The sequence below is a fragment of the Eumetopias jubatus genome, unplaced genomic scaffold (genome assembly GCF_037043125.1).
Source record: "Eumetopias jubatus isolate StellerSeaLion01/CBP00866 unplaced genomic scaffold, mEumJub1_p1.0 scaffold_1, whole genome shotgun sequence".
Lineage (NCBI taxonomy): Eukaryota > Metazoa > Chordata > Mammalia > Carnivora > Otariidae > Eumetopias > Eumetopias jubatus.
The window spans coordinates 205,029,441-205,057,321 of NW_028274807.1; the positions used below are offsets into that span (position 1 = coordinate 205,029,441).

The 27,881-nt window shown below is 53.5% G+C and overlaps 1 protein-coding gene across 1 annotated transcript in view; it reads left to right on the plus strand.

Moving 5' to 3' along the window:
* The window catches only part of UNC13A (unc-13 homolog A), a 50,011-nt gene extending 31,355 nt beyond the window's left edge, over positions 1-18,656 (plus strand). The window contains exons 29-45 of the mRNA XM_088023381.1: positions 709-805; positions 1,187-1,330; positions 2,099-2,182; positions 2,723-2,800; positions 3,023-3,111; positions 3,576-3,728; positions 4,984-5,107; positions 6,027-6,032; positions 7,612-7,650; positions 8,786-8,815; positions 10,187-10,243; positions 10,619-10,699; positions 11,830-11,977; positions 12,983-13,039; positions 15,855-15,947; positions 16,650-16,809; positions 18,356-18,656. Coding sequence (XP_087879507.1) covers positions 709-805; positions 1,187-1,330; positions 2,099-2,182; positions 2,723-2,800; positions 3,023-3,111; positions 3,576-3,728; positions 4,984-5,107; positions 6,027-6,032; positions 7,612-7,650; positions 8,786-8,815; positions 10,187-10,243; positions 10,619-10,699; positions 11,830-11,977; positions 12,983-13,039; positions 15,855-15,947; positions 16,650-16,809; positions 18,356-18,656 — 1,741 coding nt within the window. The remainder of the gene's footprint in view (positions 1-708; positions 806-1,186; positions 1,331-2,098; positions 2,183-2,722; positions 2,801-3,022; positions 3,112-3,575; positions 3,729-4,983; positions 5,108-6,026; positions 6,033-7,611; positions 7,651-8,785; positions 8,816-10,186; positions 10,244-10,618; positions 10,700-11,829; positions 11,978-12,982; positions 13,040-15,854; positions 15,948-16,649; positions 16,810-18,355) is intronic.
* Positions 18,657-27,881: the final 9,225 nt, after the last annotated feature.

Genomic DNA, 27,881 nt, shown 5'->3' on the forward strand with positions numbered 1-27,881 from the left:
TGAGGCCCAGAGATGAGGGCTGACCTACTCAGGGTTCCTTGGGCATCAAGGGCACAGTGGGATACAAACCTGGTATTCTCTATTTTCAGCCATTGGACTATGGACTCTTATAACCCAATTAATATGCCTAAGTATCAGGAACTGCACTGAGCAGTGCCTTTTCTCACTTAATCCTTTTGACAATTCTATAAGATGGGAGCATTATAATTCCCATTTTGTGGATGAGAAAATGGAGAGTTTAATGCTGAAGGAATTGCCCAAGATGACATCCAATAAGTGACGGAGCCAGGATTTGAACTCTGGATGTCTGACTCACGGGCTGTGTTGGAGAGCAGGATGGTGGTCACCATTTACCGAGGACCTACTATGTGTTGTGTCAATCACTGCTCACAGCCGCACTGTGGGATAGATACTCCTCTGTTGTACAGGTAATGGGATCCCAGAGAGGAAATCCACTTGTCCATGGGTAGTTTACCTGAACCATAAATCCTGCAAGTATGAGCCTTGCCCTGACAGTGTCATGAGGTCCATTTCATGACTGAAGTAACTGAGGCCTGGTGGGGTAGGGAAGCAGGGGGATACCCACCCAAAGGCCACAGGATGAGTTCTAGGGAGTGAAGGACCTGCCCAAGCACCATTCAGAACTAGGTAAAGCAGAGGGTGAGGGGACAAGAGGTGGCAAGACCCCACCCCTGCTCTCCATTCCAGGTGGTTTGAGCCCTTTGTCATCCAATGGTTGGACGAGAATGAGGAAGTGTCCCGGGATTTCCTGCACGGGGCCCTGGAACGAGACAAGAAGGATGGGGTGAGGAGACTGGCCCATGATCAAGCCCCTAGTCTGCCCTCAGTGGTCTTACTCCCTCTGGGGTCCATTGGGATCCAATACGGGGTCAAAAGTTGCCCTTGTGATGAAGCCAGTCTCTGAAGGGTGGTCACCATCTTCGTCTTGTTCATAGTGTTGAAAGTGTTTTGTTCATTCAACAAATGAATGAGAGTCCATCATTGAGCTAGAAGCCCTACCTTCCCCATGGCCTCTGTGTCCACCTCTAAGTCACCCTTGCACACTATTCGCCTCACCCCAGGGCAGTTGGTCTCTGGCTCTCCCCATGGAGAGCAGGAGGGTTAGACGCTGGGGACTGTCTAGCTCTGACCCCTCTCTTCCTTCCTGGCCTCCTTCCCACTGCAGTTCCAGCAGACCTCAGAGCATGCCCTATTCTCCTGCTCCGTGGTGGACGTCTTCTCCCAGCTCAACCAGAGCTTTGAAATCATCAAGAAACTCGAGTGCCCTGACCCCCAGATCGTGGGGCACTATATGAGGCGATTTGCCAAGGTGCGGGAGTGCAGGTGGGGTTAGGGATGGAGTCCAGGTGAGGGATTGGGATAGGGTCAAGGTTGGGGTTGCAGTTGAAATTGGGATTAGGGTCAAGGTCAGGATTGGGGTTAAGTTTGGGATTGAGGTCAAAGTTGGGGTTGGTGATACCAGTAGGGTTGGGGTTGGGGTTGAGATCAGTGTTGGAGTTGTGGGTGGGGACAACATCTGAGTTGAGGCTGGGGTTGAGGTCAGGGTTGTGGTTAAAGTTGGAGATGAATTTGGAGCTGGAATCAAGGTTGAGGGTGGGATTGAAGTTGGGGTTGGGTTTAGGGTTACTATTAGTATTGAGATGCAATTTGGCATTGAGGTTGGAGCGAGTGTTGGGATTTATGTAGAATTTGGGTGGGCATTGGGGTGAGTTTGGAGGTTGGGACCATCCTACTAGGATTGAGGGTTCCAGCTAATTGGTTTTAAGCTGGGTTGAAGTTGAGGACTGCAAGTAAGAATTGGGATTCCATCTGGGATCCAGTCATACTTATGCTTGGAGCTGGGTTAATATGATGGTTGTTTGCTCTGTGAAAGAGCTGGGTCTACATAAAATAATCATCTTTACTTGGTGGTATCTCCTCTTGGTTGTGAGGGTCATCCTGGGTGAATTCACCCATTCAAGTGGTCCATCTTGAGTGCTCATAGGGATTCAGGTTCATCCCTGATCTCACTAGTGGCTCTTGATGGACCTGCCCAGTCCCAGCCCCTGTTCTTACCCCCTGTCTGTGTCCTCCCCAGACCATCAGTAATGTGCTCCTCCAGTATGCGGACATCATCTCAAAGGACTTCGCCTCCTACTGCTCCAAGGAGAAGGAGAAAGTGGTGACCTGTGGGGGACCCTGTCCTGTCCCTTTCCAGCCCCACTCTGCACCCCCAAGGCTCCATCCTTCCCTGGGCTCTGATACTTGTGTCTCTGTGTGTCCAACTGTGTGTGTCCATGTACCTGACTACGTGTGTCTGGGGGGATCTGGAGGTGAGGGCACATGCCTTCAGTGTGTCATTGTCTGATTGTTGTGAATGAAGCCTTCAGGGTGTATGGATGTAAGTGTGTAAAGCTTTGAGCCCATGTAGGAGAATATGGGTGTGTGACAGGAACTCCCCCCTTCTTGTTACTTCCAGAAGCCCAGCCCACCGTGGAGAAGTTCCTTGAGCCCTGTTTCCCTCTGCTAATCTCCAGAAACCACCCCCCACGAACATTCCCAGGAATCTGGTCCCAAATGCTATCTTCCGTTCTCAAATGACCCTATGGGACCTTCCTCTGGACCCAGACCCCGAAACCATCCTGGGGTCCCTAGCAGTGGATGGGGGAGGCTCTGGGGAGGGGTCTTGAGCCCTGACTCCTTGCTCTGTTTGCATCCCCAGCCCTGCATCCTCATGAACAACACTCAGCAGCTCCGAGTGCAGCTAGAGAAGATGTTCGAAGCCATGGGAGGGAAGGAGGTGAGGCAAGCCCCAGGCAGGGTCACCACTTTCCCTGCATCCCTGCTTGCCCTTGATGAATTCCAGCTCAGCCACTCCCTCTAACCCAAGCAAGCAGCTCCACCATCTTTGCCTGTTTCCTCCCCAGTCCCTTGGGATCTCTTTCCCTGTGTTGGATGGGAAAATGCTCCATTTATGTGGATGCTCTGTAAACCTAACCTGATGTCCCTTTTCCCTCCTCAGCTGGATGCTGAGGCCAGTGACATCTTGAAGGAGCTCCAGGTGAAACTCAACAATGTCTTGGACGAGCTCAGCCGGGTGTTTGCTACCAGGTGGGGACACCTCCAAGGCGGGGAGCAGACAGGAGGGGGCAGCCTCCAGACCTCTGAGCCTGGGGCATCCAGGGACTCAGCAGATGTAGTGGTGAAGACTTCAGGCTCGGAGTTAGACAGAGCTGAGTTCAATCCTGGCTTCACCACTTACTAGCTATGTAGCCTTGGGTGAGTTGTTTAACTTCTCTGAAGCTTAGTTTACTCATCTGTAAAGTGGTGATGATGATAATAATAGTACCTGGGTAGGACTGTGCAGTGAAATAAACAGCACAGGTGAATGTCTCAGCCCAGTACCCAATTCTGCTATTATACACAACCCCCTCCCCTGCTCAGTTATATGCCATGGCTCCTTGATGCTCAGTATAAAACATCAAGGTCCATGGTCAGCTTTTGAGGCCTCATCTGGCCCTTTCTCTGGGAGGCCTGGAGAGTCTGGTCTGAGCTCCTCCCCTCTGTGCCCCTAGCTTCCAGCCACACATCGAGGAGTGCGTCAAGCAGATGGGCGACATCCTCAGCCAGGTGAAGGGAACTGGCAATGTGCCAGCCAGTGCCTGCAGCAGCGTGGCCCAGGATGCTGACAATGTGCTGCAACCCATCATGGACCTGCTGGACAGCAAGTAAGCCAGGCTGGGTGGACTAGGATGGCCAGGAAGAGGTTAGGGATGGGGCTTTAGAGACTCAGGGCTGGCCTGGAGAGGACACTCAAGACATGTTTGCTGGGTGATGGTTGGATGGTTTGGATGGGTAGGTGGGTGGAGGTATGAAGGGATGGAAAGATGGGAGGGTAAACGATTGGAAGGACTGGTGAGTCCTTTTTATGGGTTAATTGACGGTGGTTGAATGGATAGATGACATGAGAAATGCGTGGGCAGATTGATGGGTAGATTAAAAGATAAATGCTTAGAAGGTTAGCTGGAGGATATATTGATAAAAGGAGGGATGGATGGACAGATGGATGGGTAGATGAAGTTAGGTAAGTATTTGGGTAGATGAATAACTGGATGGATGGATGGATGGATGGATGGATGGATGGATGGATGGATCAATTGATTGAAATAAGGAGAAATGAATGGAAGTGTAGATGAGAGGATGGATGGGTAGAAGGTTGGATGGGAGGGAGGAAGCAGGGAGGAGGGGGAAGGAAAAAGATGGAGGGGTCATTAAGGAAAGTTGGGGGGAGGGATAGTTTGGTGGATGGGTGGGTCAGTTGCTGGATGGATCATGGTGGATTACTCTGTCTCCTTCAACCCCCCATGCCATGAATTCTTTGTTGTTTACCCTCTCAAGTTTGCCCTCCTCCCACCATTCCCTTCCTCTCTGCCTGAGCATGGCCCCAGTCCTCTCACAGTCCCTAGTCTCCAGGCTTCCTGTTCTAGTTTACCCCCCGCTCTGTTCTTTCAAACAGGGAAGTCTGGCTGTGTCTCTCTTGAGCATTCCATGGATCCCCACTGCCCTCATGCTAAGGCCCAGGTCTTCCTCCCAGGTGTTGAGTCCCTTTCTAGCCTGGTCCCTGCTGACCAGTCCAGCCATCATTTGCTCTTCACGTGTGTCACACATCATAACCCCATCAGACCATTCTGGTCTCAATGGGGTCTCATCAGACCCCATTTAGTGGTCCCTGTACAGGCTCTGTGTCCTCTTGTGTGTCCATGGAGTATTTTCCTGCCTTGGGGTCTCATCAGACCCCATTTAGTGGTCCCTGTACAGGCTCTGTGGGGTCTCATCAGACCCCATTTAGTGGTCCCTGTACAGGCTCTGTGTCCTCTTGTGTGTCCATGGAGTATTTTCCTGCCTTGCCTGTTTGTTGAGGGAAAGGGGCTCTTCGGGTTAGGGCCAGCTGGGCCATCTCTCAGACTTTCCCCTCGCCTCCAGCCTGACTCTCTTTGCCAAAATCTGTGAGAAGACGGTGCTGAAGAGGGTGCTAAAGGAGTTATGGAAGCTGGTCATGAACACCATGGAGAAGACCATCGTCCTGCCACCCCTCACTGACCAGACGGTGAGGTCCACAGGGGGCCAGAGGGAATTCCTGGGCCATCTCCCCTGTGGGAGCCCAGAGAACTTGATGCCAAAGGCATTGGGGCTCAGAGGTCAGTGGGGCCATTCAAAGATCAGAGAGATCACATATGGGTCAAAAGTCATCAAAGAATCAAAGAGGTCATGCATGGGTCAGATAGATAAATGTCAAAGAAATCAAGTAGAGTTAAGAGATGTCTAAGGGACATAGAGTTCACATGTGGGTCAAGAGGGCATACAAAGGTCAGAGATCACCCAGAAAATAAAGAGGTCAGCTTGGGGATCACAGAGGTCATAGGGGTCAATGGGTTCATCAGAGGGCTCTTAGGGTCCATCAAGAGACAAGGAGGGGAGATACCATGGACTTTGAAGATCAGAGACCAATAGAACAGACGGCTCCCAGAGGTCAGACAGAGGTCACAGAGAGCATCTAAGGTCAGAGAGGTCAAGCAGAGGTCAGCATTCATCCAGAGACCAGGACCATGCCTCTGGAACCCTTCTGGGAAAAGCCCAGAGATCCTGATCCCCAGGGATCAGGCTTCCAGGTGGGATTGGGTGGACCGCAACTTCTGCGGAGGGGTGTGGCTGGGCTTGGGTTCCTCCAGGGAGGTGTGGGGGCCTGAGGACAGCAATGGCATATGGGTTGATGGCACAGCACAGAGGGAGAAGACATTCCTGGGGACGGGGTGGGGGAGGCTTGGGGAGGGTGGGCAGGGCCGCCAAGAGGCAAGGATGGTGGGGGAGGCTTTGGACCTCCCATCATCTGCCTGTCTCCTCTGGGCTGGGCAGGGGCATGGGGTCCGCCCCTCGGTGCCGTCTCCGCCCCCTCCCTGGCCTTCCTGGGAGACTCACGGTGACTTATTCCCCCCCCCCCACCACCCCGCCCCCATCGCGGCTGACAGATGATCGTAAGTAGAGGCCCTTCTGTCCGTCTGTCTGTCCGTCCGCTCTGTGTCTGGACTCGGCCCACCGCGTGGCTGCATCCACCCCACCCAGCGCCCCCTCCTCACCCACCGGCCCCCCACCCACTGTCCCGCTCCCCGCCTAGATGTGCCTGTGTTTGTCTGGGGCGGGGCATGGGGAGGGGGCGGGGCCTTGCGGGAGGGAGGCCACGCCCACCCACCCCTGCCCCATTTTAAGTACAGAGGAGGTGCCTGCCGGCCCCCAAACCCCAAACCCTGAGCCCAGCACCTTCACATCTGACCTCATCCTTTAGTTGGAATTTATCCTTACTCCCATGCTCAGACTCCACCAGGATATTGGACTCTCCCCGAAGCTAGAAGGAGGTTAAAAGTCAACGGAGTTCCTCTAACCTCCCCTCTGGGCTCTGAACTGTTAGCAGCCTCCCAAAATACAGGCCCTTACCACCCGGGTCTCCCTACCCAGCTGTTCAGCGCCGACCCCCACCACCCCTGCCTTCCCACTCCCACCACAGGACCACATGAATCCCAGACACACACCCAGGCACCCAGGTGGGAGACAGCATTTGTGACTTTGGTGTCAGGCAGACTTGGCGTCAAATCCCAGCCCAGCCACACCCTCTGTGACCTTGGGAATTCACTTCACCTCCCAATCTCCATTTCCTTGTCTGGAAAAAGGGGTTAACTGCAGTAACTCTCTGAGGGTTGTTGTGAGAACCAAATGGGATGATGCAATAAAGTGCTCATCTCTATGACTACCTGAGGCAGTGCTCACTAAATTAGAGCTAATGTTGTTGCTGGTGGTGGTAATAGGTAAACACATAGTAGGGTAGAGATCAATAAAACCACTTCAGAGTCCCCCTTTGTGGACAAGACAGGTTATTATAAGATTTCACCTGTCAAAAGTTCGCAAGTGCTCATCTCACTTCTTGGTGGCTGCAGTCTGGGTCTTTGGCTGTAAGCACTTGGTGGCAGCATACCCAACAATAGACAGTGCGTTTGTGGGCAAGGAGCTAAAGGGATTCACATTTATTGATGATGCATTGTATGCTAGACCTCATAGCTGCTCTTACAGCCCACCTTCATGACAACACTTTGAGTGAGGTGTAGATATTGTTATTCCCATTTTGCAGATGAGGAAAGCTGATGCTCAGAGAAGAGGAGTCACTTGCTCAAGGCCACATAGTAAACATATACCAGAGTCAGGTTTCAAATTCAGGTCTGTCTGAATTTAGAGCCCGTTTGATTTCCTGTTGACCCAAGAAACAAGATCCTCATATATACAGTAAACATAAATGGATTATACTTTGGCAGTGACTCCTCTTCTTTCTCTCTGGCTCTGTATTTCTATTTCTCCTCTCTCTCTTTCCTGTCTCTCTGACTCTCATAGCTTTTAAGAATTGGTCATTTAGGTACGCACACTTTCCCTCATGCAACCCAGCCATCAGCCCCCTGTGCAGTATAGATGCCCTTTACCTCCTGTCCCCACGAGTACATGTGTGATCACCCTGGGTTCCCACCCCACATGGCTTGCCAGGTTGATCACCCTGTGACATTGTCTCTGCAGGGCACCCTCTTGAGAAAACATGGCAAGGGATTAGAAAAGGTAATGAGGGCCTCATCTGTGCTGCGGTCCTGAGCTCTGGTGTCTGGGTGTGTGTGTGTGCATTTGTGTGTTCATGTGCATGGGTAGGAAGGTCAGCTGGGGATCACAGGTAAAGGCAGGTGTCCTAACCAGGACCCACAAAACCAGAAATCAGAGATGAGTTGATTCTCCAGGGACATGGCTTGGAGTGTGTGTGCACGTGTGAGCAAACATGTGTACAAACAGCTCCCACCCTCTCATAACAAAACCCATAGTGCTTATCTCAGCCCTGGGCTCAGCTGAATTATGCGGCTTTGAGAAGGGCCCAGACACTGAACCACTGCCCTGGACTGAGATATGTGTTGTTTTTCATGCAGATTTTGTTGTTGTTCTAATGGGTGTCTGTTGTAAGGAGATGGGAGCTGTGGCAACATATGAACAGTTGCCCTTGCTGTGCATTCATGCAGGAACTAGCATACCTGTGAGCACACAAGTGGGGTCTCCACTTCATGAACATAGGTTGTAGGGCTTCCCTACTCACTCATCCAGCCCTCTGGGGGGACATGTTCAATTTTCCAGGCACCATGTACATGTAAGTGCATCCACGTGGGGGTGAGTGTGTGAGTTTATGTGTGTGATTGTGCACACATGTGCAAGTGTTTAGGAGTGCGTGTGTATATTTTAGTGTGTGAGTTCTGTGTGTATGTGTGCTGATCCAGGTGTGTGTGCGTGTAAACTTTCTGCACTTGCGTGGATGTACTTGGGTGTGCCTCTACATTGAGGGAACTTATGATACCTATAAGTACATTTCTTTTGGAGTCAGACCTGCTGGGGAAAAGTCCTAGAGGTTGGGGGAGGAGAGAAACCCAAGCCCTTTCTCTTCTCTCCCCCTCGGCAAGGTACCCCATCCCTAGGCAGGCTGTCCCCAGGTGATGGGCTGGTCGTAGCCTCCTGGCAGTCCGGAGTCTGGCCGGAGTCCCCAGTGGGAGACAAGGGAAGGTGCCTAGCTGGGGAGGGGCTCCGTGTTAGACTCAGGACCTGGGGGGCAGCTTGTGGGTTGGGGAGTGGGACTGTGCTTTGAGGGGGCAGGGAAGCCCCAGTGAACATCCTCCCAACAGCCACCCAAACTCTGACCTCCGCCTGATTCTCTCCACAGGGCAGGGTGAAATTGCCAAGCCACTCAGATGTAAGACCAGCTTCTCACTGTCTGTCTGGCTCCCACCCCCAAACCCCTCCCCGCCCCATGCCTCCTTCCACCTCTGTGGTCCGTGCCGTCTGGGGGCGCACTGTGAACCCATCTGTGGTCTCTTCTTCCTTTGTTTGTCTGGTTTGCTTGTAAGGGGTGGTGGGTGGGAGGGAGGCAGGAGGGGAGGAGGGTGTGGCAGGGGAAACCAAGGACCCGACAGCTGGGCTCTCAAGTAGCTGTGCCTCAGGACAGCCTCAGGGAATCACAGACAAGGAATCCAAAGAGTAGCAACAGCCAGGATGATAGTAACAATATTAGTAGCTGCAGGGTAACCAGCCCCCACTGGCCAGCTGGTAGACCATCAGTGTGATTCCAAGCATCCCAGCTGTAAATGGACCTCCTTCTTGCCTAGCCCTGCTCAGGACCCCAGGCCACCCCAGGGCCCAGTAAATGCAGGACTTCCTTGATACTTAGGCGTACCACATCCCCTAAGCTAGTGTAGGTGCCCCTGTTAACCAGGGGAGGAAACTGAGCCCCAGAAAAGTCCAAGGACATGCCTCAGGTCACCCAGCAAAGTGATTGGAGGAGGCAGGATTCGTGGCTTCCAGGCCGACCATTGTCCCCAGCACTGCTCATGACCTTGAGAGCAGATGATAATAAGAGTGTACATTGAACAAAGACATATTTAGCCCCAGCTAAACCATGAAGTGGATATTATTTTCCCCAACTAGATGAGGTTCAGAGAGGTTAAGTGACTTGCCCAGGGCCACACAGCAGAGCTGGGATTTGAACCCAGGCCCACCCGGCTCATTGGATCTATAACCAGGATGCCATCTTGCTGGTGTCTGTTTTAGGTGGGGTGGGGGATGGGTACTGAGGTGTGTGTTGGTGGGGAGGATTCTTCCTTTTACAAGGTCAGACTAACAGCCACCCAGATGACTGGGGAAATTCTCCCACAGAGGCATTGGGCCCCGGGAGTGGTGGGGTCACCAGAGCCCATCCCATAGTTTTCTTAAAACCCCCTGACTTTGGGTTGGTAAGCCTGCCCCATACCGACAAACACTGGGGATTCCCACACCCATGGCTCCTCACTGCCCACTCTCTTTCTTCTCTGTCCCACAAACCTGGGGTCCTGGTGGAGGTGAGAGGGTGGGTAGTGTGCCCACACTCAGGGACAAAGTCACCACCTCCTCCTCAGCTCTTCCTGAGGGGGAGCTCCAGACCTCTGCCCCAAGGACACAACCCTTGCCCTGCCCAGAGCCTCTGGGCAAGAACCAAGATGGTGTCCAGGGCTAGGGTGTCAGTAGGGCTGTGGCGATTGGACTGGAGGACCCCCACCCTCACCTCGGCTGTGACTGTTGTTACCTGCAGGGAACCCAGATGATCTTCAATGCAGCCAAAGAGCTGGGTCAGCTGTCTAAACTCAAGGTGAGGCCAAGAGTGGAGGGCAGGAGATTGGGGTGGAGAAGCTTCCTAGGGGGAAGGTCCCAGAATGGTGACGTGTTCAAGAGACAGAAACCCTACTCAGACTGATTTAAGCACAATTTATTTGCTCCAGTGTGTTGGAAAGATCTGCAAAGTTCAGCTTCAGATACAGCTTGATCAAGGATACAAATCATTTATTCAACAAATATTGAGCACCTGCTGTGTGCCGGTCACATGCTAGGTACCAGGGACACAATGATGAAAAGACAGACCCACTACCCAACTCGTCAGAGTTTTACAGGGATGAGGCCCATAGACAGGCAGATCCCTAAGGTGGGGCCTGCTCTGCCCACCTGGGCCCTCTCTCCATCCATCCAGGACCACATGGTACGAGAAGAAGCCAAGAGTTTGACCCCAAAGCAGTGTGCAGTAGTCGAACTGGCCCTGGACACCATCAAGGTGAGAGGTCCCACCCCTGTCCCATCCCAGGCAGAGGGTGTGACTGGTGTAGACATGGACCTAGGCTCGAATCCACCTTACTTCATTCAATTTATAAACACTCTCTGATGACTCTTCTGTCAGTTCCAGGCTGGCTGATGGCAGGGCCCTGAGGAGCCCTAGATTCAGGGGGCCAGCCAGATACAGACAGCCCCAGCTCTGTGGGGTCAGGGCAGGGTAGAAGGAGGGCTGGGAGCTGGGGGAGCCCAGGGAAGGAGAAGCGAGGGCTTTTGGAAAGAAGGCATGTGGGAGGTGCATCTTGAGGAATGCATAGGAGTTTGCAAGGCAAAGCAAACAAAGCATTCTAGGCAGAGGACCAGCCCATGCAAGAACTCGATGAAAGGGACCATGGTCAGGGCGCCTGGGTGGCTCAGTTGTTAAGCGTCTGTCTTCGACTCAGGTCATGATCCCAGGGTCCTGGGATCGAGCCCTGCGTTGGGCTCCCTGCTCGGCAGGAAGCCTGCTTCTCCCTCTCCCACTCCCCCTGCTTGTGTTCCTGCTCTCGCTATCTCTATCAAATAAATAAATAAATAAAAATCTAAAAAAAAAATGGACCATGGTCTCCATGAAATGAAAACTACTTTGAAGGAAATTTTTGCCAAAATAATTATAGTGAAATAGGGTTGGCAACATATTAAGGAGAGTGGTCAAGGAAAGCTCTTTGAGATCTTAACCAAAGGAGGACAAGGAGCCAGCCATGGCAAAATAAGGTGCTTGAAGTTGCGGGGCAGGGGGGTTGGAGGGGCGTCCCACCAACGAGCACAGTAAGTGCAAAGAACCTGAGGCATGTAGGTTCTAGGGAAGGCGTTTTGAGAGAAGGCTGGGAGGTTGCAGGGTTGGGGCCACAAAGGGCTTGAGGAGAGGCGAGAAGCATGGGTATTATTTTGAGAGTGCTGGAAGCCCACCGGCGGGTTTGGGGCAGGGTTGGAGGTGGGGGAGTAGCAGAGTTCGCCTTGGGTGTTTTGAAGCACACCACCCCCACCCCCACCCCCCGCCCCCGTCATCCAGCACCACTGGAGGGCAGCGGGGTTGGGGAGGGGGTATTGGGGCTGCCTAACTAATTTCACCTCTCCCCACCTTGTCCTGCACAGCAATACTTCCACGCAGGTGGCGTGGGCCTCAAGAAGACCTTCCTGGAGAAGAGCCCAGACCTGCAGTCCCTGCGCTATGCCCTGTCCCTCTACACGCAGGCCACGGACCTGCTCATCAAGACCTTCGTGCAGACGCAAGCGGCCCAGGGTAAGCGGTGGCCTGCTAGCGTGGCAACCCAGCCCCTAGCCTGTGAGGCTGCCACTGACTCACCTCCTCTGTGACATCATGGGCCGGGGCAAGTGACGGCTCCCGGGAGCTCCTGTGCTCCGTGATGGCACGCGGCCAATGAGTGAACGACTACTGGGGGCGGGACTTCTGACGTCATTGGGCCAGGAGGTGATTGGCATCTCCTGGGAAAATCTATGACAACACGGGGCCAGTAGGTGATTGAAAGCTGTGGGGCGGGACCTCTTTAAAGGCAAGACTAGGGAGTGATTGAAAGCTCCTAGGGGCGGGACTTGGAAGTTCTGGATCCAGGGAGTGGTTGACAGCTCTGGGCGGGGCGGGGCCTATGACGTCATGCGGCAAAGGAATGATTGACAGCCCCAGGGATGGGAGGGACCCCGACCTGGAGGAGTGGACGGAGAGGGAGTTTCCATTTCTCAAATTCTGTCTTTCTGTCTCTTTTCTTGCCTCTGTCTCCTGTCCCTCTCTGAGTTCACACACAGCAGCTGGGGCTGGGGAGAGCAGGACTCCTCCCCGGGGACCCCCCCTCCCATTCAAAACTGGCCCTAAGAAAAGGGAGAGAAGTTTGGCGGCTGACCCAGCCTTAGTTCGGGCAGTGGGGTGGGAGGGAGAGCGGCCATCAAGCCAGAAGCTGGGGGGAGGGGAGCGGCCCCCTTCCCCCTTCGCCCTCCCCGCCGTCAGCCCAGGGCCTAGGGCCCTCCCTGGGCGTCGGGCCTCCGTACTCAGCCTCGTGCCCAGTCCAAGCTGCTGCTTTTGGTGTCCCCCCGGAGCGGGAGGCTGTCTGTCCGTCCGTCTGCAGCTGACGTTTCTCTCTCTCTTGTTTCTCCTCCCTCTCACTCGCTGCCCCCTCTCCGCGCCTCCCCTGCTCCCCGCCACACACACTCGCCCTCCATCCTCGCCTCTCGCTCTCTCGTCTCTCCCCCCACCCCTCCCTTCCCTCCTTTCTCCACCTTCCCCCGTGATTAGTCCATGGTGGAAAAGGGACTAGGTTTACCCTTAGTGAAGACATTTATCCTGAGAAGGGTACGTGCCTCCGCCGCCCGCCCGCCCGCCCGCCCGCGCCCGGTGCCCGGTGCCTGCGCCCCTCCCGGCCCCGGCTAGTAAAAGGCCCGTCCTTCCGCCTCCCCGGCCTGCCGGGCCCCGCCCAGGCCGGCCCGGCTGTGGGGTCCTAGGTGGACGAGGGGGAAGGACGGCTTGCTGGTTCCACGCGGGGACGGAGAAGCGATTCGAGTCTGAATCCGCTTCTTCCTAGGTGCATCTCTTAAGCCAGATCCCGGGTACCCCGGACAGCGCCTCCTCGGTTAAGAGTGGGCTCAGATCCCAGTGGGCTCCGATCCCAGCTCCGCCACTCTGGCGGCTGGGCGCCTGCGGGAGCATCTCGCCTCCCTGAGTCTCAGCTTTCCCATCTGCAAAATGGGAACAGTCAAGGGCCCTAATTCGTAAGATTATTTTTAGGATTAGATGAATTAAATTTAGAGCAGTTCCCGACCTGTAATACATGTAGTAGATCCCAGGAAATGTTTGTTGTTACTTTTATTATTATTATTACTATTATTATTATTATTACTGATGTCATTCTTCCAAGCATAGAAACTGAGTTTTCAGGCTCTAACTCTGAGCCGGCGCTTGTGCCAAGAAGCATTTCTCAGGGATTCTTGAAAAGATTTCTCCCACTTGCCCCACAGGGCGGTCCATCATTCCATAAATGAGGAAGCTGAGTCTCAAAGGAGATTAAGCCACTTGCCCAAGGAACCTTCCCCTACAGGGGGCCAGGGACTCCTGGGAGGGGTGGGATTGGGGTAAGCACAGAGAGGCCCGGGAAAGACCCTTCCCCTTGGAGCCAGCAAACCACGGGATGGGGGCGCCCAGCATTGCCCTCCTCCCCCTTCTTACTAGCTTTGGCCATGGTCTGACCCCTCACCCCACCCACCACTGTTCCAACTCCCCCCCCTGGCACCCTCAGTCTGGCCCGGATTGAGCTTGCTGTGAAGCATCAGCCTTGGGGTAGGGGGAGGTGAGGCTGAGCATGTGACTGGTTGGGGGAGGGGGAAGCCGGAGCCTGAGATGACAAGGAAGGTGGCCTGGGGTGGGCAGCAAGGATGGGGGGGTGCACGCCCCAGTAGTGGGGTGATGGGGGGTCTCCAGGCCTCTCTGTCCCCTGAGCCTCAGTCACTTCCCACCCAGTGCCAGGTAACCCGGATTAACCTTGGACACCCACCCCTGACTCTCCCCCTTCCTCCCCCCATGCATGGGGTGCTCAAGGTGTGGGGAGCTTCCTGAGGGGCAGGGGAGGAACCTGGTGGGGGTGCTGGCGGTCACAGGTCCCCAGGCCCCACAGGATGCCCTTTTCAGAACCACAGAGAGAGGGACAAGGACAAAGCTTTTAAGCTGCCCCTTCAGTGACCCCACTAGAACCAATCAATCAGGGCATTGTGGTGGCCACAAACAGAGGCACACCTTAGCTAGACTCAAGCAGCCTAGGGAGTTTGTGGGCCTGGAACTGAAAGATTAAGGGCTGTGTTGACATCAGTAATAGTTGGATCCAGAGTCTCCGACAATGTCATTGGTCATTGGTCTCTCTTGAGACATCGTGATGTAGGCTTTCCCCTCAACGGGCAGACAGCCTTGCCAGCTTAGCCCCAGACTCTTTCCTCAGAGTTACATCCCCCGAGTTCCCAAGGCTAGCTCTGATTGGCCCAGCATGGGTCACGTGACCATTCCTGAGCCAATCACTGCAACTATGGTCAGGGAATGCTCTGATTGGGCAGCCATGGTTCATTTCGAGATACCTGAGGTGCAAGATGGAGCCGCGAGGTCTGAGGTGGGCTTGGGGGCCATTTCTCAGTCTCAAGAAACTTGAGATCCTCTATCGAAAGAGGAATAGCATTGGGGCAGGGAAAATAAAGATATCCCTACAAGCTGTCATTTCAGAAGAAGTGAGGACTCTGGGCCAGTATCACTGTTTTGGAGAAACAGTGAGGAAGCCCGTGTGGCCAGAGCAGAGTGAGCGAGGGTGAGCGTGGACAGAGGTGAGGCAGGAGAGGTAATAGCGAGGACACGTTGGGAGGACATTGCAGGTCACAAAAAGGACTTTGATTATTTCAGAGGGAGATGGAAGCCATGGAGGTGTTTTAAGCAGAGGAGGGAAGTGTGCTAACCTAATAGGATTTCTCTGGCTGGTGTATGGAGAGAGGCTGCGAGGAGGATTCCGGAGACAGGGTGGGGGCCACTGCAATAGTCCAGGCGTGTGATGATGAAGGACAGAACAGGATGGAGCCAAGGAGGTGGGTCAGATTCTGGATGTATTTTGAAGGTAGAGTCAGGATTTTCTAGTGTGTGAGTACTTCGAGAGGGAGTGGAGACAAAGAAGGGAGTCCCAACAGTTTGACAATTGAAAGAGAAGGAGGAAGTGACAAAAGAGGGTGAGAAGGAGCCGCTAGTGTGTGGGATGAGAACCTGAAGGGTGTGGCATTGGGGCAACCAAGAGGAGAAAATGAGACCCAAGGAAGCCAGGGTGAGTACGATGGTGTGTAAGATGAAGACTGAGTTTTGACAGCATGGCAATCAGTGGAATGAAAAAAATGGGGAGGCAGATGCTTTAAGCTCCGAGAAGTTATGAGATCTGCCTGAGATCACACAGCAAGGGAGTGAAGGGCCCGAACCCAGCATTCTTGGCTTCCTAACATCGCTTGCCATCACATCCCCACCCTCAGTGCCACCCTGTCAGGGCTGATGACCTGGTGCCGCCAGCACATGGTGGGTGGGAAGCGGTCCAGGTCCCTTAGAGCGGGTGGGAAGAATGGAGCTCATGCCAAGCATCCTCCCCTACCCCGCCCAGGCTCGGGTGTGGAAGACCCTGTGGGTGAAGTTTCAGTCCACGTTGAGCTCTTCACTCATCCAGGAACTGGGGAACACAAGGTCACTGTGAAAGGTGAGTAGTCTGAGTTGGGATGGGGAGTGCCTTCACCAGGATTCACTAGGTCCTATGACAGAAACCAAACTCAAACCAGCTTAAGCAAGAAAAGTATTTTTCATAAAAAAGGTTTCATAAAACTGAAAATTCTAGAAATAAATCATCTTCAGGCATGGCTGGATCCAGGGGCCCAGTGATATGGGACTTAATTCCACCTTCTCCATCTCTCAGCTCTGCCTTGCTTTTGTTGGCTTTTTTTTAAAAATTAGAACACAGATTGAGCTGTTTTAACCAAGGCCTAAAATAACAGTGGCTTAAACAAGATAGAATGAAATTTTCTCTGAGGTAACCAAGGACAGTCAGCCCAGAGCTGACATTGGAGGCTTCACAGATTTGGGGACCCCTGCCATCTTTTGTTGCACTTTGATCCCTAATATGTTTTCCTCCTCTATATGGTGCCAAAGAACTCGGTACCGACCAGTATCCCAGCCTGCAGCTAGAAGGAGAAAGTTTAGGGCAATCTCCCTGCCTTTTAAGCCACAACCTGAAAGTTGTACACATCCCTTTCTTTCACTGAAATTTCATTAATTGGAACTTAGTCATATAGCCACACTTAGCTATAGGAACATCCTGGGAAATGTATTCTTTCAGACAGGCTTTGAAACCACAGCTGTGTATTTAGGGGACCCTGACAGTCTTACCCTCTACTTCCCCTAACAGTCGTGGCTGCCAATGACCTCAAGTGGCAGACTTCTGGCATTTTCCGGCCATTCATCGAGGTCAACATCATTGGGCCCCAGCTCAGTGACAAGAAACGGAAGTTTGCAACCAAATCCAAGAACAACAGCTGGGCCCCCAAGTACAACGAGAGCTTCCAGTTGTGAGTCTAAGGATGGTTTGGGGAGCACGGGGAGGGGACATCTGCTGGGTGAACCTCAGGGTCCACTAGAAGAGGGATGACTGGTGGGCCAGTGATTCCTGGGCACAGGAATGAGAGGGGCACATCCTAGGTGAGGGCACTGGGAAGGAAGGCACCTTAGTGCAGGAATGACATTTGAGGGGTTGGGGGGTAACCACTTTGAGAGACAGGCAGTTCCCAGGGGAGGGAGTGAATGTAATTTAACATGTTGAGGAAGGCTTGTGAAGAGGAGGTGAAATCTGGGCAGAGGGCGCATGTTGGGCACGGCCATTTCTGGGGCTGGAGACTCAGGTCTGGTTAAGGGCCGTGAGAGGTCATGATGGGGCAAGGGTGAGGGTATCAAGGGCATGGGGGGCAGGTCGCCTGGAGTCAGCAGTGAGCCTTCTCATCATGGCTGTCGGGGCAGCTTTGGAGGAGTCACTGGTAGCGGACAGGAGTGGAGTGTGATCCATGGCATTGGGATGCCTGTCAAGTGGGTGACGGTGGGGTCACATCGAGATGGGGCTTCCTGGTGAGCATAATCAGAAGCATCAGGGGTCCAGAGGGGCAGATGACTGAGGGAACACAAATAAATCTGATCAGGGTATTACCTGGGGTGGGCAGATATTTGGCTCAGGTGCAAACCTCACTGGAGCAGGATCATGTTGGGGGGTGTTTTGGGGGGACAGAAGTGCAGAGGGGTAAGGGAGCATCAGAGCTAGGGAGAGAACAAGAGGGTTCTTGATCAGAGGATTTTGGAGTGGTAGGACACCTGATGCAATGCTTGGGAGCAGGGGCTTGGTCTCGTTGCAGGGCAGATGTCTCCTGGGGTGGGCGGTAGTACTTGAGGGCTAGGAGTACAGTCAAGGAGGGTGTTTCTGGGGAGCAGTGTGGGTATGGCCCATCAGGGCAGGTCCCCTGGGGACAGAAGCCCAGCGTTGGGGACCTGGCTTAGGGGTAGGGGGAGGCATGCTGGAATGTGTTGGGGGTCACTCATGGTGAAGGCACGAAGGCAGGTCGTGTGGAGAGAGCACCTTAGGGATAAGAGGGGTGGGCTAGGGAGTATGGGAGAGGGGCCACGTCAAGGAGAGAACTTGGGTTCAGGTGGGAGCCCGGTAAAGGGGCTTCTGGGTGCGATATCTGGGACAGGGTGGTGGGAGCAGCAGCTCATCTGGCCAAAGGTGTGGGCGCAGATACCGCGGGGTGGGAGCATGGTCTAGCCAGGGGGTCTTGGGGGAGTGTCCCCTGGGTGGGGACGTGGTTTGGCCCGGGGCTTCGGAGTAGGATGGTGGGGGTGTTGTCGGTTAGAGGTGGGGTGGGGAAAGAAGGGAGGAAGGAGAGACAGAACAGAGATATTACTGGGGAACAGGGGTGTGTGTGTGTGTGTGTCAGGAAATGTAAGCGTGGCTCAGCTCTGGGCGTCTTGGGGGCGTGGCCGGCGCGGAGGCGGGGCCAGCGGTAGGGGAGTGGGAGCCCGGCAGGCGGGGCTGTCCTCACGCCCCGCCCCCCCCCCCCCCCCCCCCCGCAGCACGCTGAGCGCCGACGCGGGCCCGGAGTGCTACGAGCTGCAGGTGTGTGTCAAGGACTACTGCTTCGCGCGCGAGGACCGCACGGTGGGGCTGGCCGTACTGCAGCTGCGGGAGCTGGCCCAGCGCGGGAGCGCTGCCTGCTGGCTGCCACTGGGCCGCCGCATCCATATGGACGACACGGGCCTCACGGTGCTGCGCATCCTGTCACAGCGCAGCAATGACGAGGTGGCCAAGGAGTTCGTCAAGCTCAAGTCGGACACGCGCTCCGCGGAGGAGGGCGGTGCCGCGCCTGCGCCCTAGCGCGGGGTACGCGGGCGGGCAGCACTGCGCCTGCGCACGGGGCGGGGCGACGTCTGCGCGCTGGGACTTCCCAGAGGGCGAGTATCCGGGCTCTGTGCAGAGGGCTGGCTGCGCCTGCGCCCTTGACTTAGCTCGCCCCTCTAGGGAATTGTGAACGGACGACGCCCCGCCCCCTCAAGAGGCCACGCCCTAGGGCTCAATGAAGGAAGAAGCCACATCCCTTACTAGAAGCCAAGTCCCCTGCGCCTAGGAGACATTTCGAGCTGGGTTGGGAGGAAGTCCCGCCCCCTATGGAGGAGGCCAGATCCTGGGGCTCTGGTACGGGGAGGCCCTGCCTCCTGTCCCCTGGAAAAGCCATAAGATGGGTCCCCAAGCCCTGGGGCCCAAGACCAATTGCCAAGTATGGAACTCTCAGCTTCCTCGAGGGGCGGGCCCTGGGCAAGGGGCAGGGCTTCCTGGAGGGCCCCCTGGGGTGGCCTAGGGGTTGGAGGCACTAGGATGCTTGTTGGAGGGCCCAGATTGGACCAGAGTGTCTTCTCGTGTTAGTGCAAAAAATAAACGGGGAGAGAGGGGAGGATGGGATTTCAAAAGCACATGCGCTCTCGGGCGCCCAAACCCTGGGGGCCAAGTGGACGGCTCTGAAGCACCCGCGCTGCCCCCACTTCCCTATGGGGGTTTGCCTCTCCTTTTCCCCCAACATACCCCATCCTCATATAGAGTTCAACCCACCCATTTAACAGATGGCAAGACTGAGACCCAGAGAGTTGCTTGAGACTTTGCTGAAGGTCCCAGTGCCACACCCTCTCCCCACTCCCTTTGGCCTGTGTGCCCCATCTAAGGGTGGGCTGAGATCGGATGACCCGACACAGCTCCCCATTGCTGCTAACCCCTTCTCAGGGGAACTCCCCCAACCCTTACAAGGGATGGGGGTTCTGGGCCAAGGCCCCCACTGCCCCTCTCCCATGTCTGGCTGCCAAGCAAAACCCCTGCCCTCTGCCCTTTGCACTGGGAACCTCTGGGGAGATTCCCTGAGAACTCTAGATCTCCCACCAAGAAAAGAGTGAGGATTTGTGATTCTCTGGACCCAGGCACACCCTGAACCCCTTCTTCCTCTTCCAGGACTCTCCAGGCAGGCAAGAAAGAGACCAGAAACTCTAGGTGTGTGTATATGGGTGTGTGTGTAAATATACAAACATGTTTGGAGCTTAGTCTCCAAAATCTCATTCATTCATTCAAACACCAGAGGTGGGGCCTCTACCTGCCTGAAGCTCTTCCTCCAGGAGGTGATAGTGGGGCAATCTGCCAGAGTCAAGTTTCCCCATTGTAGTTCATGCAGGCAGAACGTTTTGGGAAAGTTTGTCCTGGCTTGTCTTTGCCCAGAATCTGCTTGTCCATGTTGGATGGGTGCTTTTGTGCCATTTTTTTTTTCCCTGCCGGACTGACAAGTACAGGATTCTCTTGTATTAGAAAGAAATTAAAACAGGGGCCAGGTGAGGAACAGCTGGGCTCCTGGAGTGGTGGGGGCTGTGTCAGACAGCACAGTGAGGGAGGGCTTTCTGAGGAGGTGAAAAAGAAGGAACCACCCGTTAGAGAGAAAAAGCTCCAGGTGGAGGGATCAGTAGGTGCAAAGGCTGAGGTAGGCAGGCTTGAAGCGTAGCGAGGTCAAAGTGGCTGACGGGGACAACAGGGAGGAGTTGTTGATGTTGGGGAGACCTGCAGAGATGTCAGATCAGGCAGGGCCTTGTATGCTGCCCTGGGGAGTTTTTATTTTACGCTAAGAGACTTGGGGAAACCCCAGGAGATTTTAAAGCTGAGGAGAGTCTGAAGGTCAGATTTCAAAATCTCCCTCTGGCCACCTCATGGAGAAAGGACCAGTGCAGTTTGGGGGAGAGACAAAGTGCTTTTGGGACACTGAAATTAATTCCTGGAAAGATTTTGGAGCAGTACGTTAAAAAGAAAAAACAAACCTGCCCCTTAGATGATCCCTGGGCCACACTGGGTAGAGTTGTCTCCATTGTGCACTGCCCAAAGGTTTGGCATTTCTAGGGAGGCCATGTGCAAATCCTAGGCATTGAGAGTTGTATGTTTATATTGACGGTTTCCTGGCAGGTGAACAAGTCTGGAAGAAATGGCACTATTTTCTCAGTTACCTGCAGGTACTCTATGTCCCTTGAATTTAGACAGGTTCAGGTGCCTGAAGGTTCTGAACCAGAGACTAAGATGCAAGTTCTGCTACAGGATGGTGGGGGAGGGGGCAGGGCCCAGGGGCAGGCTGGGAGGTGGCAAAGAGGGAGCCTAGAATCTCTATCACATGGACCGAGAGGGAGATTTTAAATTAGACCATCCAAGGAGTAGGTGGGAGTGAGGTGGATAGATGATTTGGGTTGAGAACACCAGCAACACCCAAAGGGAGGTAATATGACCGGGGGTGAGCCCTGAAAGATTTATGGATGACCAGCAGGGAAAGGGGGAGCTGAGCTTCTGCCTGAGAGAGCCAACTTATTTTCCAAAAGAGTCCTTGGGAGTCTCTGGTCAAGGCCTGCCAGTGTGTGTGTGAGTGTGTGTGTGTGTGTGTGTGTGTGTGTGTGTGTGTGTGTGTGTGTGTATAAAGTTCCCCAGCGCCGGTCCAGGCACATGGAGGGAGCTTCAGGGAGTATTTGTTGAATGACTTTTTCTGACTCCCAGGCTAGAACTGTTTTGGAAATTTACTCCATCTTCTTTCCCCCAGAGAACTCCTATTTATCCCTCAAAACCTATCACAAATATCCTCTCCTGTAGAAAACTCTCCCTACTCCTCCTCAGGACTTCCCCAGCTTCTGTCCCTCCCTTCTGTCCCTGATGCCAGGGGGCTGGGGGGGTGTGTGTCTGTGACAGGCTCTGTTTCCCCCAGACTGGGGTCTGAGGCCTCTTGATAGCCCCAAGTTCACCGAGCACAGACTGGGCACAGGGGGATGACAGGGAGGGTATGCCTAGTAGAATTATGTCTTGGGGTGCGGGGTCCACATGCCTGTCTATCCATGTCTGTCCATACCAACCTTCCCCTCCCACATAGACCTGGGCACACAGAAGGTGCTCCAGCCAGACTGTGGCTGAGTCACAGGACACAGAGTGGAGAGAGGACAAGAGCAGACAAGGAGGAGACAGGAAAGGAGTCTCAGGGCCTGGAAGCCTTTGGAACTAGGAAGTTCCTGTATTGGAACAAGGCTCAGAGAGGAGCAGCGTTTTCCCCAAGGCCACTCACCACCTCACCTGGGGTGCCCGAAGTTCTGAGCCCTGGTGGGGTCTCCGGGTTGTATTTGGACCTCATTTCATGCCAGGAACTGGCCCTAGATTTCCACGGTTCAGGGAAAGGATAAAGTAGGGTTGGCCCATGGGGGTGGGGGAGTGTGACATTGAGGGGCATCTTGGACAGAGCCGATCCCTTCTCCCTGCATCCCCACCTCTCAAGAGGGACAGTGTCCCAGAGTAAGGAGACAAAGACAGAAGAAGAGGGAAGGATGGAGAGAGAGAGAGAAAGGGAGAAATTGGGAGGGTGAGATCATGCCCAGAGAGACTTTGAGGGTCTCTGGGGGGGCGGGAATACAGAGCGATCTTGAGATGAAGAGAGACTCAAGAGGTGGGGAGAAAAGTTGGGGATCTAGAAGGAAGAGGAACCCACTGTTCTCTCTGGCTCTCACCAGTCCATCCTGGAAGGATTTATGTAGAACGAGCAGGTGCCTGGCCTCGACCCGCAATCCCTCTTGGGCTCCAGAGCCTGAAACCTCACCGTGCCCCCATCAGAGATGCAAAAAACTTAACACCCAACTAGAAATCTTTGGGACCTCAGAGACCTTTCTGTCCCCCACACCCTGCGCTGTTCATTTTGCAGATGGGGACACCGAGGGGCGGGACAGAGCAGGGACAGCCCAGAGTCGCCCCTAAGCTCTGCTGCCCCAGTGGAGCAGGAGGGGAGCTCGCTGGGGGTTTGGTTCCGGTCATGACACCGTCTGCCCCCTGAACATCTTTTCCTAAGAATTGTCAAGGACCAAAGTTGTCTTCGCTGACACGTATTGCTTTTCTATTTGCCTTTTATTTTTTTTTAAAGAGAGAAATCAAGTTGACGGTGTTGAGTAAGACCTCCCCCATTCCCCGAGCCCCGCCTAACCACAGTGGCTCTCTTGAGGCACAGGTCACAGGCGGAGGGTCCCCGCTGCCAACCCCCTGTGCATCCCAGGCCAAACAGCCAGGGGGACTCACATTTCACCCCTGGCCCCGGCCCCCTGAGACCCCCAAACCCGGCCACGCAGTTCAGGGAGGTTCTTCCTCCACACACCTTCTCTTAGCATGTGATTGCAAATGTGAAATCAAAATGCTCTTCGTTTGTTTGTTTTAATTCCATCCCGTTGGTCTGGCATCTGCACAGATGCCCCCATTTCTCTGTAAATATGTGACTTGGAACAAATGTTTAAAACCAACGAGAAGTGGTCATGAATGCATGGTGTTGAGATGTTTTGCACTATTCCGACTTTTTGGTCTCTGTAAAAATATTTTATTAACAGCAGACATTAAAAAAAGAAAAAGCACACAGCCTCAGACACGTGGTGGCTTTCTTGCATTCCCAAATCGGCGAAAAACTCACATAGCCCTTAATAGTCGCAGACGTCGTTGAACACACTTCCCACCCATGAACGCAACTCATGCACAACTAGCTTTGTAGAAGTGAGGCCCAGGGAGGGGAGACACTGCAGGGCGGGGAGAGCTGGGATCTGAACCTAGGACGTGGACCGCTGTTGCTCTTAGCTCAAGCAAGTTGGGACACACACTCAACCTCCAGCCCCACGTTTGTCTGTTGTGTTTGGTTTTTCCCTGCTTAAGTAATAAAAATGTATTGAGAATTCCTGGCATGGTGGTTATTGCCTCCCAACCTGGAGGGAGGTTGCGAAATCACTGAGGGAAATTACTCAGAAATCACACTTGTCCTGGGGTGCTTGGGTGGCTCCATTGGTTTGCCTTTGGCTCAGGTCATGATCCCGGAGTTCCGTGACTGAGCCCTGGGCTTCCCACTCAGCAGGGAGCCTGCTTCTCCCTCTGCCCTTTCACCTGGCTCATGCACACGCTCGCTCGCTGACTCTCTCTCAAATAAAATCTTTTTTAAAAGGTTTTATTTATTTATTTGTCAGAGAGAGAGAGAGAGAGCAGGGGGAGGGGCAGAGGGAGAAGCAGGCCCCCCGCTGAGCAAGGAGCCCAACATGGGACTCGATCCCAGGACCCTGGGATCATGACCCGAGCCGAAGGCAGTCGCTTAACGGGCTGAGCCACTCAGGTGTCCCTCTCTCAAATAAAATCTTAAGAAAGACAAAAGAGAAAGAAAAGAAAGAAAGGGAAAGAAAGAAAGAAAGAGAGAGAGAGGGGAAGAAAGAAAGAAAGAAAAGAAAGAAAGAAAGAAAGAAAGAAAGAAAGAAAGAAAGAAAGAAAGAAAGAAAGAAAGAAAGAAAGAAAGAAAGAAAGAAAGAAAAAAGAAAGAAAAAGAAAGAAAGAAAAGAAAAGAAAGGAAGAAAGAGAAAGAAAGAAAGGAAGGAAGGAGGGAGGGAAGGAAGGAAGGAAGGAAGGAAGGAAGGAAGGAAGGAAGGAAGGAAGGAAGGAAGGAAGAAAGAAAAAAAGAAATCACACTGTCCCCCAACACCTCTGGCCAACACAGGAAGGCGCAAAATCCTTCTCCCCCAAAATTGGTCAGGCTTTGTTCATCCAAGAAGTGCTGGGAGGACAGATGCATAAGGGACCATCACATGATACTGGGGGTGGGATGGGGGTGTGCTGGACCCCAAGCTGGCTCCTCAAAAACCAGGGGAGAAACAAAACTGCTGCTTCTCTGGGGCTGGAGTTCCTGGTCACCAGGCTCATTTCTTACCCTTGACAAGGCTGTCACTGTCCCAGGTAACACTTTCATCCTGTAGGTTCAGGACAACGTTGTCAGCAAGGTTGTCAGCCGTGAGACAGATACGATTCTGTCATGTGAATACCGTCTGGGAGATGTTCTGGGCTGCCGGGTCTTGCGCAGTTTGATATAGCCAGGGTTCCTGCGCAGGGCTCCTCCAAGGTGAGCAGGTTGGGGCTAAGGGTCTCACTCCCTGGCTCCATCCTTACCTCCAGCCCTTCTCTGGGTCGTCAGTCCAAGGTTGTGCTCAGATAGTTCCTGTCCAGTCCCACTTTGGTCCCTACCTGTTTTGTGGTTGTTTTTTTTTAATATAGCAGGTGAGAATCTCATTTCATAAATATGCAAAGAACAAAACCTCGTTTTTCTACAGCTGAATTTAATTTCTTTTTTTAAGATTTATTTATTTGTTTGAGAGAAAGAGAGAGCACGAGCAAGAGGGGCAGAGAGAGAAGAGAAATTCTCAAGCAGACTCTGCACAGAGCCAGACATGGGGCTCAATCCCACGACCCTGAAATCACAACCAGAGCCAAAACCGAGAGTCAGACACTTAACTGACTTAGCCACTCAGGTGCCCCTACCGCTGAATTTAATTTCTGTTTTGAGCCCCCATCCCACCAGGGAGCAGAAATGAAATCTCACTCAGCTCAGGGTTTCCTCGGGGGAATTCAAGGACCCCCCCCACCCACCCACCCACCTCAAGATCTGGGGTGGTTTCTACATTTGAGTGGCTAGGGAAGGGGCCACGAGATCCACCCCTGGGAGCCGCTTCACTGAGTGCTTTTAGCTACAAGAAACAGCCAAAAGAATTAAAAGCAGGACCCAAAGTGGTTAAACCACTGGAGTTACCTATACCTAGAAATCCTACGAATGCACCTTGCATGTGGGTAAGAAGGCTGGAAGCAGCCTCATGTCATGGGATTTGCACACAGGGGATTATTCTACGGCTCGGCAGAGGGACGAGCCAGGGCTGTGGGCAAGGTGTCAGAAGACGCAGCTCGCCACGGGCCTTGCACACCCTTGCTGACCGTGCCAGGCTGCGCAGCTGCTCTCTCCCGGAGACCGAGAAGTTTCCGGAGCTAGAAGCATGGGCTACACAGCGTGACTTCTGCATGACTGCTCGCTCCCTGACCCAGGGGTGGCTTGTGTGCTGCTTGCTACCACAGGGGCTCAGCCCTTGGCCCCGTGTCCCTCGGCCCGTGGGCTCCATCGTGTCACCGCAAAGCTTGGGAACGGAGGCTCACTCCGGCTGCTTGCTGTGCTTCGAGAGCCAAATGGCCTGGCTCAGGATCCACCGAGTCTCGTAGTCAACTCCACACCCATGGGCGAGGGAGAGGCTGACATCTGCCCTTCTCTCTGGAGCAAGGGAGGCTTTTCTCTGACAAAGTATGTGAATGAATGTTAGATGTGTGATGTTGGCTGGGAAAAAGTAAGTCTTACACATCTGCACAGGGCATGACCCATGTCGAGCAAGCCCACACAAATAGCTGCATATATTTACACACACAGAGATCTAGTTTCAGGATACACAAGTGTGATTAACTAAAAAAAAAATAAGCATAGGGTCGCCTGGGTGGCTCAGTTGGTTAAGCGTCTGCCTTCGGCTCAGGTCATGGTCCCGGGGTCCTGGGATCGAGCCCCACATCGGGCTCCCTGCTCCGCAGGAAGCCCGCTTCTCCCTCTCCCATGCCCCCTGCTTGTGTTCTCTCTCTCGCTGTGTCTCTCTCTGTCAAATAAATAAATAAAGTCTTCAAAAAAAAAATAAGCACAACATTAAGGATTAAAAAATGGAGGATTCTACCTCATACCATCAAGATGGCTACTACCGAAAAACCCAGAAGGCAGCAAGCGAGGAGGATGTGGGGAAACTGGAACCCTCGTGTCCTGTCGGTGAGCATGTAAAATGGTGCAGCCTTCGTGGAAAATGGGAGAGAGAGTCCTAAAGAGATTAAAGATAGAATTACCCTGTGACCCAGCAATTCCACTTCTGGGAATGTCCTCCAAAGAATTGAAAGCAGGGTCTGGAAGAGGTATTTGGACACCCATGTTCAGAGCAGCATGGTTTACAGTAGCCAAAACACGGAAGCAAGCCAGTGTCCATCAACAGATGAATGGGCCAGTGCAAGGTGGTTTATCCACACACTGGAAGATTCTTCAGCCTTAAACAGGAAGGAGATTCTGACCCAGGCCACAACATGGGCGAATCTTGAGGACACTCTGCTGAGGGAAAGAAGCCGGTCACCAAAGGACAAAGACTGTATGATCCCATTTGAGTAGCCAAATCCGTAGAGGCAGAAAGTAGGACGGTGGGTGGCGGGGGCTGGGGGCGGGGGGAGCGGGAGTTTGTGTCTGATGGGGACAGAGTTCCAGTTTGGGAGGATGGAAATTTCTGGAGGTGGATGGTGGTGATGGCTATGCAGCACTGTGAATGTACTAAATGCCACAGGATTGTCCACTTGCATATGGCTAAGCTTATGTTATCTGAATTTCATCTCAGTTTTAAAGATTAAACAGAAAAACAGGTGGCTGGACAGTCTCGGGCCCCTGAGCCAGAGTTTGCCAACCTCTAGCCTAGTCCATTATTCAGACTCCCCCTCTTGCTTCTTTCTCCTCACCTCCCCTAACCTGCAGCTAAACTCCAGCACCATCCTCATGCTCACGACCCACTCTGCACTCTCCCTGAACCCCCGGCCTCAACCTCACCCTGTCCCCCTGCTCTTGCCCCCGCCCCTTAATCTACCCTAATCTCACTCCCATTTCCCCACCCCTCCTCATCATGCTACCTGCCAGCATGGCACGATCACCCAGGGAATATAAACAAGATGAACAGTTTCCTGGAGGGTGTAACACAATTCTGTGATTCATTATCTATGTGCGATTACATTCCATTACATAATTCATTATATTGCATGATAATTACTGTGTTCCTAATGCTACAATTACATATAATAGATTCCACGATTATGCATCCTACAATTACACAACCATTCTTCCCATCACCATAAAGTACAGGAATAAATGAGGAGGAAGTGGTGGGTTGACATCAGAACCCGCCCCGATCCAACCTCTTTCCAGGCAGAGGCTGCTAAGCTGCAGCCAGGCTCACAGGGTTTCCCCGCAGCTGGGCACGTGCTCAGGTCCACCCATGGAGATGCCTGGGGGCATCTGGAAGGCAGAAGAGACCGAAGCTGTCTTGGTTTTTGCTTCCCCTGTTCACAGTCAGGCATAGAAACACCTGTTGTTCTGGAATCTGCATTCCCTTGTCCAGTGACAAGCTTGGTGGGTGTTGAAAAGCAGTTGTGGCGGACACAAAG